At 36.6% G+C, this 13,506-nt stretch overlaps 1 protein-coding gene across 3 annotated transcripts in view; it reads right to left on the bottom strand.

Moving 5' to 3' along the window:
• LOC110438431 (NACHT, LRR and PYD domains-containing protein 12-like) overlaps positions 1–13,506 on the bottom strand; it is a 73,993-nt gene that overhangs the window by 20,212 nt on the left and 40,275 nt on the right. For all 3 annotated transcript variants that reach the window (XM_073947392.1, XM_073947391.1, XM_073947390.1), the window contains 3 exons: positions 11,495–11,581; positions 11,219–11,392; positions 8,406–8,579 (listed from right to left, as the gene is read on the bottom strand). In XM_073947392.1, the coding sequence (XP_073803493.1) occupies positions 8,406–8,579; positions 11,219–11,392; positions 11,495–11,581 (435 nt within the window). The remainder of the gene's footprint in view (positions 1–8,405; positions 8,580–11,218; positions 11,393–11,494; positions 11,582–13,506) is intronic.

The raw sequence follows: 13,506 nt of genomic DNA on the forward strand, positions 1-13,506 counted from the left end.
ACTTTGTCACAGTTATTAAATCAGTGTGTCAGTGGCACAGTACAGGCTACGTATGTGTGTCAAACATTTTGGTGAATTACATTTGTTTGGGCTGGTTATATATTTGAAATAAAGAAAAAAATGTTGACTTTAGTGATGACAAGGCATCATTTAAACGGCAGAAGATGCCTTCTGACAACGAGGGGGAAATGCCTCACAGCAGCTGTTTTCCATCCTATTAGATCGCATTTTTTAAATGATAAGTCCAGTAGGTGGTGCTGATGGACAACAGTATTAGTTCAAAGAGGATAAAAGCAGGTAAAATAGATTAAAACTATCGTTTCAAAGCTGTCCAAATGTGACTGTTTACACGCATCAGCTGCCGATCGGAAGTTCTTTGCATTCTCCTTGCGCATACACACAAAGCATAATGGGTAATTTTGCGTTCCAAGAAAAAGATCTATATGTCTGTCTCTCTCTCTCTCTCTCTGTCAGTGACGGTGCTGCGCAGTTTCCCGCATTTGTCAGAAGTTAACCCCAAATTGACACAGGTAATAAAACGATTCAACTTCAGTCATGTTTATGTTGTGAAACACTATCAAAATGTCCACTGTTGATGATATTAGGATTCTGTTTTCAATAGCGATTTCAAAACTTATTATAGGAAGTGCTCGGCTATGCAGATGCGATTATTATTCAGAAATTGACTGTACATAGTTTTACGTTAGGAAATGCAGTCTTGAGCTTACAAGTACAGGAGAACAGATGAAACAGTGATCCAGTTTAGTTTTTAGTCACGCTCATGTAAGTCATAGTATTCAACTCGTTTAGTTTTGCCTTCATTCGTTTTTGATTTTAGTCGTGACATGACATAAACCACGAGTCATCAAGACATGATTTATTACAACACGTTTTTAAACATAATAGTTTAACTAACCAATTTTTCTAATAACAACATTTTAACCTTTCCCATGGTGACAGAGCATGATATTTTACTAGTTATTTAGCAAGATAGTTTGTATACAAAGTCCCTTTAGTCTTTGATTCAGATTAAAGTGTAATTTAAAGACTTAATTAGGTTATGTTAACTTGGAAAGTTAAAAAAATTAGTTAAGTTATTGTATAAATGGTTTGTTGGATAGATGATCAATAAAATATACAGTAATTATTTCTTATTAAGCTTATTTGCTAATAACACTGACCTAAAATAGTTTAAAAAAAAATAAAAACTGCTTTTATTCAAGAAATAAACTATAAGAAATAACACTTATTTTGACTCCAGATTAATTATTTGTGTTTTATAGGAAATACTGTAAAAAAAATTCTTGGTTTGATTTAGATCACTTGGGAAACATTATTTTAAATTATTGGAAGGGCAAAAAATTGACTTCAACTGTAGGCCTGTTAAAGTTTACAGGTATAAAAATGTGCCTTGCTGTACTTGAATGTTAGAAATGTGTTATCCTATGCAAGGATCCAAAATATCAGACCCTGAGAACTGTTATGGAATTTCATGAGACAAGATGCAATGTTCCAATGCATTTTCTAATCTGAGAAGTGATGAAGAAACCAACTATTCCACTGTTCTATCCAAATCACTGTTGACAATGCAATCACAGGCTGGAGAAACAGAGCTACTCTACAGCAGGGGGTAATGCGAAGAAGTCACCCTTCTCCTTCCACCTCAAGCCCCCTTCTTGACCCTTGTGTTACCTTCTGATTAGAGCACATTTCACATAAAATGTTCAAGGTTTTAACATGGTGTATCTTGCAGCACTATATTCATGTTTGGTATCATTTTAAATGTCTCTGTGTGATTGATAAAGTGGTCTTAATTTTACAGTAATATTTTACTGGTATATGTTGATTTGGTTTTTGACTTCTATAAGATCTTGATAAGATGCTCTCCCTCCTCAGAGATGGTTAAGTCCTCTAATTCACCAGGCCAGGGTTTCTGTGACACTTTTATTGTCTTGAATTTATGGCTGTTTGTTTTGACTTGAGTATATAAGGTAAGATGTGGTATAGGACAGGGGAAGATCTTGTAAAAAGACACCCAATTGCAGCATCTCTGAGACTTATGCTGCAATGTACTTCTCTGGTCAGGTATGCATCTCTTAACTCTTTGATTTATCTTTGATTAATGGATGTTGTATTGTTACAGTCTCATCTCTGAATTGGCTTCCTGATGATTTATTATGTAATTGGCAGAATACAATTTTACCTGACAAATAAAATGTTAAGTTTTGATTAATTCTGGAGTTTTGCGATTTCATTGTATCCAGTAGATTATCCAGTAGTCTCGTTACCTTTATAGTATGGCATAATTGAATTGATTAATAGGCGCATTTGATTATTGTTAGCCATAGCGTGCCGATAACATGTAGAGTCATTCTTTTAGTCATACAACCACTGGAAGTAGCAAGTTGTATGGGCTTGGCTAAGGATCTGTTTTTTTAAGACTAGGTAAGCGTTAATGCGACCAGCTTATTCAAATATAGTTAATCCTGCATCCTCTGACTATTATCAGAGTGTCGACATATTGTCCGTGAGAAGATGCGCAAACCCGGGGTGTGGAACTCTGAGCGATGTTGGTCCCTAATGAACGTACAATTAGAATATCGGATCTCAGAAAATATCAAAACTCTAAATTAAATCATAAATGATGAATGTGATCCGTTCTTACAATTAGAAATATAATCTAAATTTTATGATCATTTAAATTGGAGTCAGATTGAATTCGGAGCTAAAAAACTACTATAAATAAATTCTAATAAATAATAAAATTATTTTCAGAAGCTCTAGAAAAGGCATACATGCATTAAACCTTTGACCATGCTGTTAGTTTCGTCATTGGGCTAATAGATGGACTCCTACACCTACAATACAAATACAAATTTACTTGTCAAATAAATGAACACTGAAGATTATTTTTGAGTTTTAAGTTATTTAATTAGCTTATTTATGAAGACAGGGCTCAAGTGCTGGCTAGGTCAGTTGGAATTTCTGTGTGGAGTTTGCATGTTCTTCCCATGTTGCCATGGGTTTCCTCTGGGTGCTCCGGTTTCCCCCACAGTCCAAAAACATGTGCTATAGGTGAATTTGTTAAATTGTCCAAGGTGTATGAGTGTATGGGTGTTTCCCAGTGATGGGTTGGAGCTGGAAGGTCATCCGCTGCATAAAACATATGCTGGATAAGTTGGTGGTTCATTCTGCTGTGGCGACCCGAGATTAATAAAGGGACTAAGCCAAAAAGAAAATGGATGAATGAATGTTTATAAGGACTGCAGAGTGATGCATAAAAAATAACTGAATAATTGTTTAAATAGTTTCTGATGTATGTATGTGTGCCCCCTAAAAGTAGAAGTGGCCCCTAACCTAAGATTACAGGTCTACACGCGACAAAACTACAGCTCACGAGCGCACAGGGGATCTTCACGCGCGCGCTCAACTGATCGAGCGTGAGAAAAAAAGTCCCGCGCGCGCACATCATCATCTATGCGCACGATGTACGCTCTCGTGAGCGAGGTCATGCCTACAGCGCGCGCGATCAGTTCTCTCCGCTCGCTGGTTCTTCTCTCTGCTCACGCGAAACATTTTGGATTTTTGTCAGTCCTAGGGCGGGACTTGGTTTACTTGTTATCTCTAACGCTATTGGCTGCTCTACCTTTCTGGAAGTTAGCCGGGATTGGACGCAGGTAAGCTAGTTTCTCCGTTAAATAAAAATATATAGGATATCTTATCATAATGTCACAATGTGAAACTAATAGACTCACTTTCTCAGTAATAATAGGTGACGACTTACTTTCAATAATGAGATATTTCTTGTAATAATTAATCTCATAATAATGCCTATTCTTACCATCATGACCAAGTCATATAATGACATATCAAAATAATGAGATATATTTCTGTAACAAACTTTTTTATTTGGGAGAGAAAGAGAGAGTTATACCATGTGGCAAAAGATCTCTCCATTAAACAGAAATTGGGGAAAAAATATACATGGGCTAATAATTCAGGACGAATAATTCAGACTTTAAATGTGTGTTTTGAACCGTTTGATGAAGTTTAGCACCTACATTTAAACTAAACTCAAGCCAAATTTATGAACATGAACTCACGTGTTCAAATTTATAAAAATCTTTTTTTTTTTCTTAGACTCATTGTCCTTGACTCATTTTCTTATGAAGAACAAGTCAGAATAAATTGGATGGACAATAGTATACAAAATAGGCTATACATGCATGCAGTGCATAAAGTACAAAGGTTTATAGTAAATATATTGCCCTTAGTCTGTTATTCCACTATACAGTTAAAGTCAGAATTATTAGCCCCCCTGAATTATTAGCCCCCTGTTTATTTTTATCCTAATTTTTATTTAACGGAGAGAAGATTTTTTTCAACACATTTCTAAGCATAATAGTTTTAATAACTCATTTCTAATAACTGATTTATTTTATCTTTGCCATGATGACAGTAAATATTATTTGACTAGATATTTTTCAAGACACTTCTATACAGCTTACAGTGACATTTAAAGGCTTAACTAGGCAGGTTATTTTATTATTATTATTATTATTATTTTCAGGTTAATTAGGAAAATCATTGTATAACGATGATTTGTAGACTTTCAAAAAAAATTAAGAGCTTAAAGAGGGTAATAATATGGACCTTAAAATGGGTTTTAAAAAATTAAAAACTGCTTTTATTCTAGCCGAAATAAAACAAGAAAAAAGTGGGCTAATAATTCTGACTTCAACTGCATATGTGACCTTTAAGATGTTGGCATGTTGTATAGAAAGTGGTATTTGTATGCCTCTGAAGTGGAATAATGTAATGGATACATGCAGTGAGTAAAGCCAAACGAAGATTGTAGAAATTAAATTATTGCTCAATAGGTGGCGATAAACACCCATCTGAATGTCTGTCACTGTATTCTTTATGTTTGATTGGGCTAATCATTTTTGATTGAAGTCTTTATATGCAGGTTATTCAATCATTAACTAAAAATGAAATTGAAAAAAATTTATAATATATAGATATATATGTTATCCACTGATCTATATTACAAACGATGTTAACAATTATAATAATTTACAAAGCTGCACTGCACATATAGTATGCATTGTATGGAAAGATCTAAAAAGCAAATAAACTCTTCTGAAGGCAATATTTCCTAGAAAGATCATCCCCAAGTGTAATGAGCACTGCTGTTGGGGTAATAATAAAGTAAAATACAACAAACCAGACAAGTGCTGCACGGGACAAATCAAATGGGTTCAGAAAGTCATGTTACAAGAATGCAAGTCATTATGATTCTTATGATTATGACTTGCAAATTGTATATATATTTAACAGCGTGATCTTTTAACCTGCTCGATCAGTTGAGCGCGCGCGTGAAAATCTCCTGTGCGCTCGCGAGCTATAGTTTTCTCGTGTGTAGACCTGTAATCTGCTCACGGTTCACTTCGCCTCGCGCGCAAACATCCCCGCTGCGCTCGATTAATATTGGCATTGATTTGCCGCCATAGAACTTCCTGAGAGTAAGACATTATCAAAAAGGTTTAGGCTTATTTTATCTATAATATAGAGCACATTTGGACGGTGAGAGGAAACCGTGAAACCCGGGGGAAACCCACACGGACACGGGGAGAACATGCATACTCCGCACAGAAATACCAGATGGCTCAGCGAGGAACCAACGCCACAGGTATTCTTGCTGTGAGGTAACAGTGCTAGTCACTGGGCCACCGTGCTGCCCATTGTGGATAAAGGAGGAAGAAGGGTGTCACATCCGTCAGTGACCACCTGAGGGCGCTGTAGTGCATCAGGACTCAGATAGCACTACAGCGTCCCAGAAGGACTACAATTCCATACATACCACGCGCATACACCGGAACACTTACATTGACCCGTCATCTCATCTGTTCTGTGTTACCGTTGATTATCTGGACTATTTATACAACAATTCCACCTCTGTTTGTCATCGCGTCGTTTGTCTTTCTTGTCTCCAGTTCCAATAAGTCTGTTATTCCGAGTTGTTGTTCTTAATCTTGTTCTCGTATCTGGCTATTGTCTAGTTGGTGTGTTATTTGTCTCGTCTGTTTTCTAGTTAAGTTTAGTTGTTTGAGTTTTTTTCCTGAGCCTCGTCTCTGATTTAGTTTCTGGTTTTGTCGTTTATTTGTTACTTTGTACCTTGAACACCTTGTTTTATGTTGATGCACTGTAAATAAATCTGCACTTGGATCTGCACCTTTTTGTTTCTCTGATTTGATCACGCTAACGTGACAAAGGGAAGGAGAGGGGTTTCTTCCAGACGAAGATAGTTGTAGAAAGTAAATGAGGGTGTATATAGTGACTTGGGTGCCTTTGTTTGTAAGAGCATGATTAGCTAATGTGGACCAGCTGGGTCAATCATGAGCACATGCTCTTCTCGAAATTAGTTTAAAATTAAACTTCACATAGTCATCAAATAAAAATCATAGAGGTCAGACTTTCTCATACAGAGCCTCGTTTCTGTGTAAGGTTTTGTAAATATCTATTGAATTAATCAATCTATTAATGAAACGTTGGCTAGAATTATGCATTACAGACTTAAATTATAGAGAGAAATAACAGATGAACTGAAACTGCATCAGATCATGAAGCAGGTCAATGTTGATCTTTCTGTCGAGCAGTCAGTGCAGAAATGAACACAACAGGCCTAATAAATAAAAATTATCAGATTGTAACCTTTTCTAACGAATAAAAAGCCCTTGGTAATATTTTAGCATGCTTTCACTATTAGACATGAAATGTACATTTGCTGGTAGGAATGACATCTTGCCCCACTCTCTTTATAGAGCCATTACACAATCATAATACACTGTGATTATAGCCTGGGTCGTTAGTTTGTTGCATTGTTTTGTTTTCTCACTACAATCGATCCTGTAATTCGAGCAGAATACACCTCATTCAGGCGATCTCGGACCGGTTGATTTGTCGTGGATCTGAGTGCATTCACTGGTGCCCAACAAACCGCGCTAACAGGTGGAACGAGACAGATTACGAAATAAAGATCTATGTGTGAAAGCCCCCTTGAATTTGCACGAAGTTGACAGACAGTCGCAGCCAAGGTAAACTTCTGTGAAAAGGCTGCATCTGTACACAATTATGTACACTGGCCAGAGCGTCTCGCCTTATTGGCGAGCCCTGCTATATATTCAAGGCTGCTGTATGTCTCCATAGAAAAGGCTGATGTAGATGGTTCATCCCTACTGTCACTTGACTTTTTTTATAGTGTCAGTTTTTAGCAGGTGCCCATGTTAATGACTATAGTACGCAAAAAAAAAAAGACGAATGAACTATCACTTAGCGCCTGATGTGAAAGAGCGGAGCTATTGTGACAGACGTGGAACAGCAAGATGACACAGGTTGGAAATTACAATTTGTAATGCATTTTTTTTTTCTCAGATAATTTCTTTTCTCCGTTTACAAGCAGATTTGTAGTCCTATGTGTGTGAATGTTTACCAGCGAACTCTAGTGGTTGTAGATTGCTTGTAATCATGACAAATATAGTGTCCTTATTTTTATCATTATACCATTAAATTATTATAAATGTTGTGTTTCTTTCATGGATAATAAATAGATTTTTAAAATAAAAGGTATAATATGTGCTTGTTGTGATAAAAGATAGAAGTAATGTCTAAAACTATACAAGAACAAATTACAAGAATAAATAACATTTTAAACTACATTAATATAATAAACAATTACTTTAATTTAAAATAATATTTCACAACCTTTCATTTATAGCCTACTTGGTTAAATAATTGTAATCATGGTAAGATTTTTCAAATGGTCAAATGAGTCATAATTCAAACTTATACTGATGATTAAATAAACTTCTTTCTCTTTAAAGCTGTTATTTGTGGGTATTCACAAGTTCAGACAGCTGTTTTCATGTGATTTGTGTTTAAATGCAGAAGTGCAGGAACTAGTTAATGAGCTCAGACATAGAATTCTGCATTATATATTTTCCAATTGGATTACTAAAGCAAAAAAACTTTTTTTTTTTTTTTTTTTTTTAAAGAGTTGGCTTGTTTAAAAGTGCACATTTCGGGCTTTATGAAGGTATGTCTCTCAGGTCTGTGAAGAAAATATTTGAAACGGAGCTTTCAATTCTATATTTGTCCTTAAAATACAAACAAAAGTGAGTATTTTAAGGTCTTAATATTAAACTCTTAATAAATTGGGTATAGTTGTTGGCCGACCTCGGGAGATTAATTCCTACTGTATGATTTGCTCTTCATAAACATTATTGTAATAGTCTACAAGCTTTTTATTCTGTATGCCCTACAGGCAACTTAATTAAAAAATACCTTTCTGTGTGTTTTTAAAGCCATTCAGTGTAAAAGCACAAGGCCAGTGATGCTCCACATACTTGAGTTTGTCCAGTGTGTAGTTTGGATCCTCCAGTTGTTCAGAGAGCAGCTTGACTCCTGAATCTCCTGGATGATTGTAGCTCAGATCCAGCTCTCTCAGGTGTGAGGGGTTTGAAGTCAGAGCTGAAGACAGAAAGCCACAGCCTTCCTCTGTCACCATACAGCCAGACAATCTACAAACACAGCAATAGTCCACATCACACAGTTGGACAATCACACATCTCTTTGTGTTGTGAAGATGCTGACTGCTGTTTCTGCTCATGTCAACAGCAGTGATGAACACACACATCCTGATTAGCTCTCCTTATTGATCGAGCCCTCACATCAGCAAACGCACTCAAACACTCAACAAGGACTCAAAACAATCTTTTTTGACTGTACAGAGCAAAGACATTGTCCATATGACATCACATGAAACTGTAATGTCTGCTGTGAGAAATAAGCCACATTTTACCTAGGAAGGAAATTTTAAAGTGATATTTAAAGTGTAATTGAAAATATCAGATTTTCATTAAGCGCATTATCAGCTACTCCTATAAGTGTAAGGTAAAGTTAAGTGTAATAGGCAGTTTTAAATATATTTAAATATAATCTACATTTACTTGATAATTTTATTTAATTTTCCCTAATAATGTTGATTGTCAACCGATAATTCTATAATAATAATAAATCCTTACATTTTTATAACGCTTTTCTGGGCACTCAAAGCGCTTTACACAGTGGGGGGAATCTCCTCATCCACCACCTGTGTGCAGCATCCACCTGGATGACGCGACGGCAGCCATTTTGCACCAGACCGCACACCACACACCAGCTGATTGGTGGAAAGGAGACAGTGATGCAGCCAATTGAATATGGGGATGGTTAGGAGGCCATGATGGACAAAGGCCAGTGGGCAGATTTGGCCAGGATGCCGGGGTTAAACCCCTACCCTTTTCGAAGGACATCCTGGGATTTTTAACGACCACAGAGAGTCAGGACCTCGGTTTAATGTCTCATCCGAAAGACAGCGCTCACTGAGCAGTATAGCGTCCCCGTCACTATACTGGGGCATTAGGACCCACACAGACCGCAGGTTGGGCGCCCCCTGCTAGCCTCACTAACACCACTTTCGGCAGCAACCTAGCTTTCCCATGTGGTCTCCCATCCAGGTACTGACCAGGCACAGCCCTGCTTAGCTTCAGTGGGCAACCATGTGAGAGTTGCAGAGAGCTAGCTGCCGGCAATGTCATAATTGACATTGCCATGCTTGTTAGACATTGTTAATATATGATAATATTGTCTTATTGCTCAGCCTCAAGTGTTGTTACTTTAGAGTTGCTCCTTAAATTTGCAAAAATAAGACGTATATTACAATATTATATTGTATACTGTATTTACAATATTTTGTAACCAATTTAAATGCTAACTTTTATGTTTGAGATAGAACATGCCAGCAGTTAATGTTAGGTAGCTCCCAGGTTAACATCAGCTTAACGTCTTAAAAAATGTAACGTTGTCCCACATGTTTCTGAAAAAATTTGAATGATGGGCACTTGCACAGGGCACTCATACAGAGGCAGAGCCATGATGATGCAATAGACATGCATATCAGATGAGAATGTCAATGTTCAGATACACCATGGATTTAACCAGTAATGTTACCTGTTTTCAGAACAAACATGCTCAACCAATAGCAGTGTGTTGAAAGGCTTGAAGCTTACATTATTTTTCTGAACCAATAATCAGAAACAGATTAAAGGATGTCGTGTTTAAATCTGTTATTTATCTGACTCCATTGGAATTATTTTGACTCTTTTAAAGTTGTTATCATCATTGATAAAGAGAAAGAATGTCTTAAAGCAGGCAAAAATGTTCATTAAGTTACATTTAATGCGCTGGAGTTTAGACCGGGTTTGTTTTGGTCTAATGAAAAATCTATTATAGTTTCTCAAAATAGCAAGGCGCCAGCAGTGCGCCTCATAATGCCTTCCTTTTTTAGACCAGAACTTCTATGGGCACACATATGAGAAAGATTTAAAAGATTAAAAGAGCGTGGCACAACGCCTCAAAACGACTCTTGCGCCGAGCTAAAACTAGCAAACAAGTATTGCGCTGCGCCTTGCGCCACATTGCGCCGCATGTATGATAGGGCCCATTGTTTTATGTGAATGAGTAATCAGGACAACTTCAACCACTAGGTCCGTATCAGTAAGGTTTTGAATCCAATTCAAACTGCATGTATTTTATATTGTTGTAGTTTATATAATAATAAGAGTGCTATGAGACTGTTGTATATTTAAAAAAAAAAAAAAAAAAAAAAACAGTAAAATGCACAAATAGCAGGTCAAAACTTCACCACAGACTTTATGAGTTTATCATTGTCTTTATCAGTGTTTTTATTTATTTATCTTTTAGTTGTAATATTATTAGATTTTTTGACAGAATTGCCAAACATGACAAATTTCTAAATATATATTTTCAATGAACTTATTCAAAAATATAAAAACATATAATAAATATAAAATATGAATAAATATTTTAGAAGTAATTAATTAAAATGATCTTTAAAATAAGCTTTATTTAACTGTTAGTCATCTTTGAGTACATTAGAAAAAGAAGCTTTCTATTGAAAATGAAACCTATTGCTAATTACACAGTAATGGTTTTAAATACATTTTCTATACACACATATGTATAGATATTAATAAAAGCACATCCCTGCAATTGTTTTGTTTCTTTTTCTGCCAATCCAATGAATGGGGCTTCCACATTTGTTAACCCTGTATGTAACTATCTTTTTGTAGGCATTGTTGAGTAGAAAAGCACTTACCTCAGTGTCTCCAGTTTACAGTTTGGACTCTTCAGTCCATCAGAGAGAAGCTTCACTCCTGAATCCTGCAGGTCATTGTTACTCAGGTCCAGCTCTCTCAGGACACAGTTTGAGGATTGTAGAGCTGAAGACAAACTCACACAAGAGTCAGCTGTGAGATTGCAAGTGCTCAGTCTGAGAAAGAAGAACACAGATTTCATCACTAGTGTGTTTTCTAGTAATTTATCTGATGTATAAAAAAAAAAAAATCAATCAATCAGTTGTTTGATCTCAAACCTCAGTGTTTCCAGTTTGCAGTTTGCAGATTTTAGAGCTGAAGACAAAATCTCACAACACAGAGTTGTGAGATTACAGCACTGTAGCCTGTGTAGAGGACAAAACAAACAATGCTAATAATGGGTTAATCTGGTGGTTTGAGCTTACCCTTACAAAAATTTAACTGCAGTTAACTGAAGTAAAACTGGAGTACAACTGGAGTACAACACCAGTATATAGAAGTATAACTGCAGTAAAATAAATTACAATTGCAAAATTGCAATACAATGAAGTATAAACAGTTCCAATACAGTACAATGAAGTTAAACTGCAGTATAAGATGCAGTAAACTGCAGTAAAAACAAGTAAACTCCTGCACATGTGCTGCTGTTGTCAGGGTTTTGCCAATCTGGTCTTGTGAATTTTTGTTTGGTGGCAGTCCGGACACTAGCCCTGTCTTGTCCTGTTTCTGTCATTGTGTGTGTCTCTGTGTGTGCGCGCACCGTCGTGGGTGTGTGCAGAGCATGCACGCTCCTGCATGATGTGGCAGCTCGTACTCTGCGTGCCTTGGACGCGCGCTCTTGTACTTGTGTTTTGTTCTGTCAGCATAGCGCTGTTTTATTTTCAGCGCCTCCGTCTAGTTGGTTTCAGTTTTGGTTTGGCGCTGAGATGAAGCACGTGCGGGTTGCATAAGTGTGAGCGCACGGTAAGGTGTTTATCATGTGCTCGTGTCTTGCGTCTCTTGTCAAAGCACGTAGGTCGGTGTTTACATTGTGGTCACGTGCTTTTGTTGTGTGCTTCAGTGTTGTTTGTCTTGTCATACGAACACGCGGTTAATGAGTTCTCTCATTGGCTGCGTGTTCAGTCTTGTTTTATGTGAGCGCATGGCTTGTGTTGTCTCTTTGTGTCATGTGCTCTCCCGTCTATTGTCTAGTCCGACCCTCCTTGTTAACCCATTATTAGTTTCTCATGTTCACCTGTTGTGTCAATTTACTTCTGCTTTATAATCCCCTCATGCCTGCTTTTCTGTGCCAGTTCGTCGTCGATAGTTCCCTGTCCTGTTGTGTCCAGCCCTGCTTTGTCCTGCCAGTCAAGTTTGTTTTTGCCTTTTTATTCATGTTTTCCCCCTCGGGGTAGTTTGTTTGCCCTTTTTGTTTTATTTGTACTTTATTATTAATAAAACCCATTATTTGTTGTAATTGAGTCCTCGCTGTTTTTTCCCCTCACCGACCGTGACAGCTGTAGTCTAATATGCCAATGGTATGGTAAGAACTGTACTGCACTTGTGTTCTAAAGGGTTTGTTCCTCAACATCCTCCAAAAATATTTTGTACTTTTTTCAGGAATGTTTTCGATTCTAGTAATTTCTAATTTAAAGTTTAAGAGTTTTTTTTGCAAAAACGAATAATAAAAATAACTGCAGTGAACTGTATAACGGTAGCAGCCTATTTACAAAGGATAACTTTGGCAATATTCAATGCAACTGCAAAATTGCAGTACAATGAATGAGGTATAAACACAGTTCAACTACAATACAGTAAAGTTCAACAGTATCAAAATCTGCAGTACAACTGATGAAAAATGAAAAAAAAAATGAGAGGGGCAATACAGTGACATGTTTTACATGACGTGACATGCACTTTAGTTTTATTATGTATTGCAGTATTGTAGATGTATTTCTGTTGCTAGTTATACTTCTGAAAAGTGCAATACATTATATTGTGGTACTTCAGCAATACAACTTAAGTGCTAAATCTTCATTTGGAAATCATTGTCCACAGCAGGAAAAGTAGTAGTTGTACTGCATTGTATTGTATTACAATAGTGGTATGGCAGGTGTACTGTAGTAGTACTTCAGTTGTTATGCAGTAGAAGTACTGCATAATAGAGGTTGCAGCACTTCAGTACCATTGCAGTAGTTGTATTGCGTTATAGTTGTACTGTAGTAGTAATTCATTTGTATTGCAGTAGATGTACTGCAGTTGGTTGTATTGTAGTACTTCAGTTGTATTGCAGTAATACTGTAAATATTTA

The sequence above is a fragment of the Danio rerio genome, chromosome 4 (assembly GCF_049306965.1).
Source record: "Danio rerio strain Tuebingen ecotype United States chromosome 4, GRCz12tu, whole genome shotgun sequence".
Classification (NCBI taxonomy): domain Eukaryota; kingdom Metazoa; phylum Chordata; class Actinopteri; order Cypriniformes; family Danionidae; genus Danio; species Danio rerio.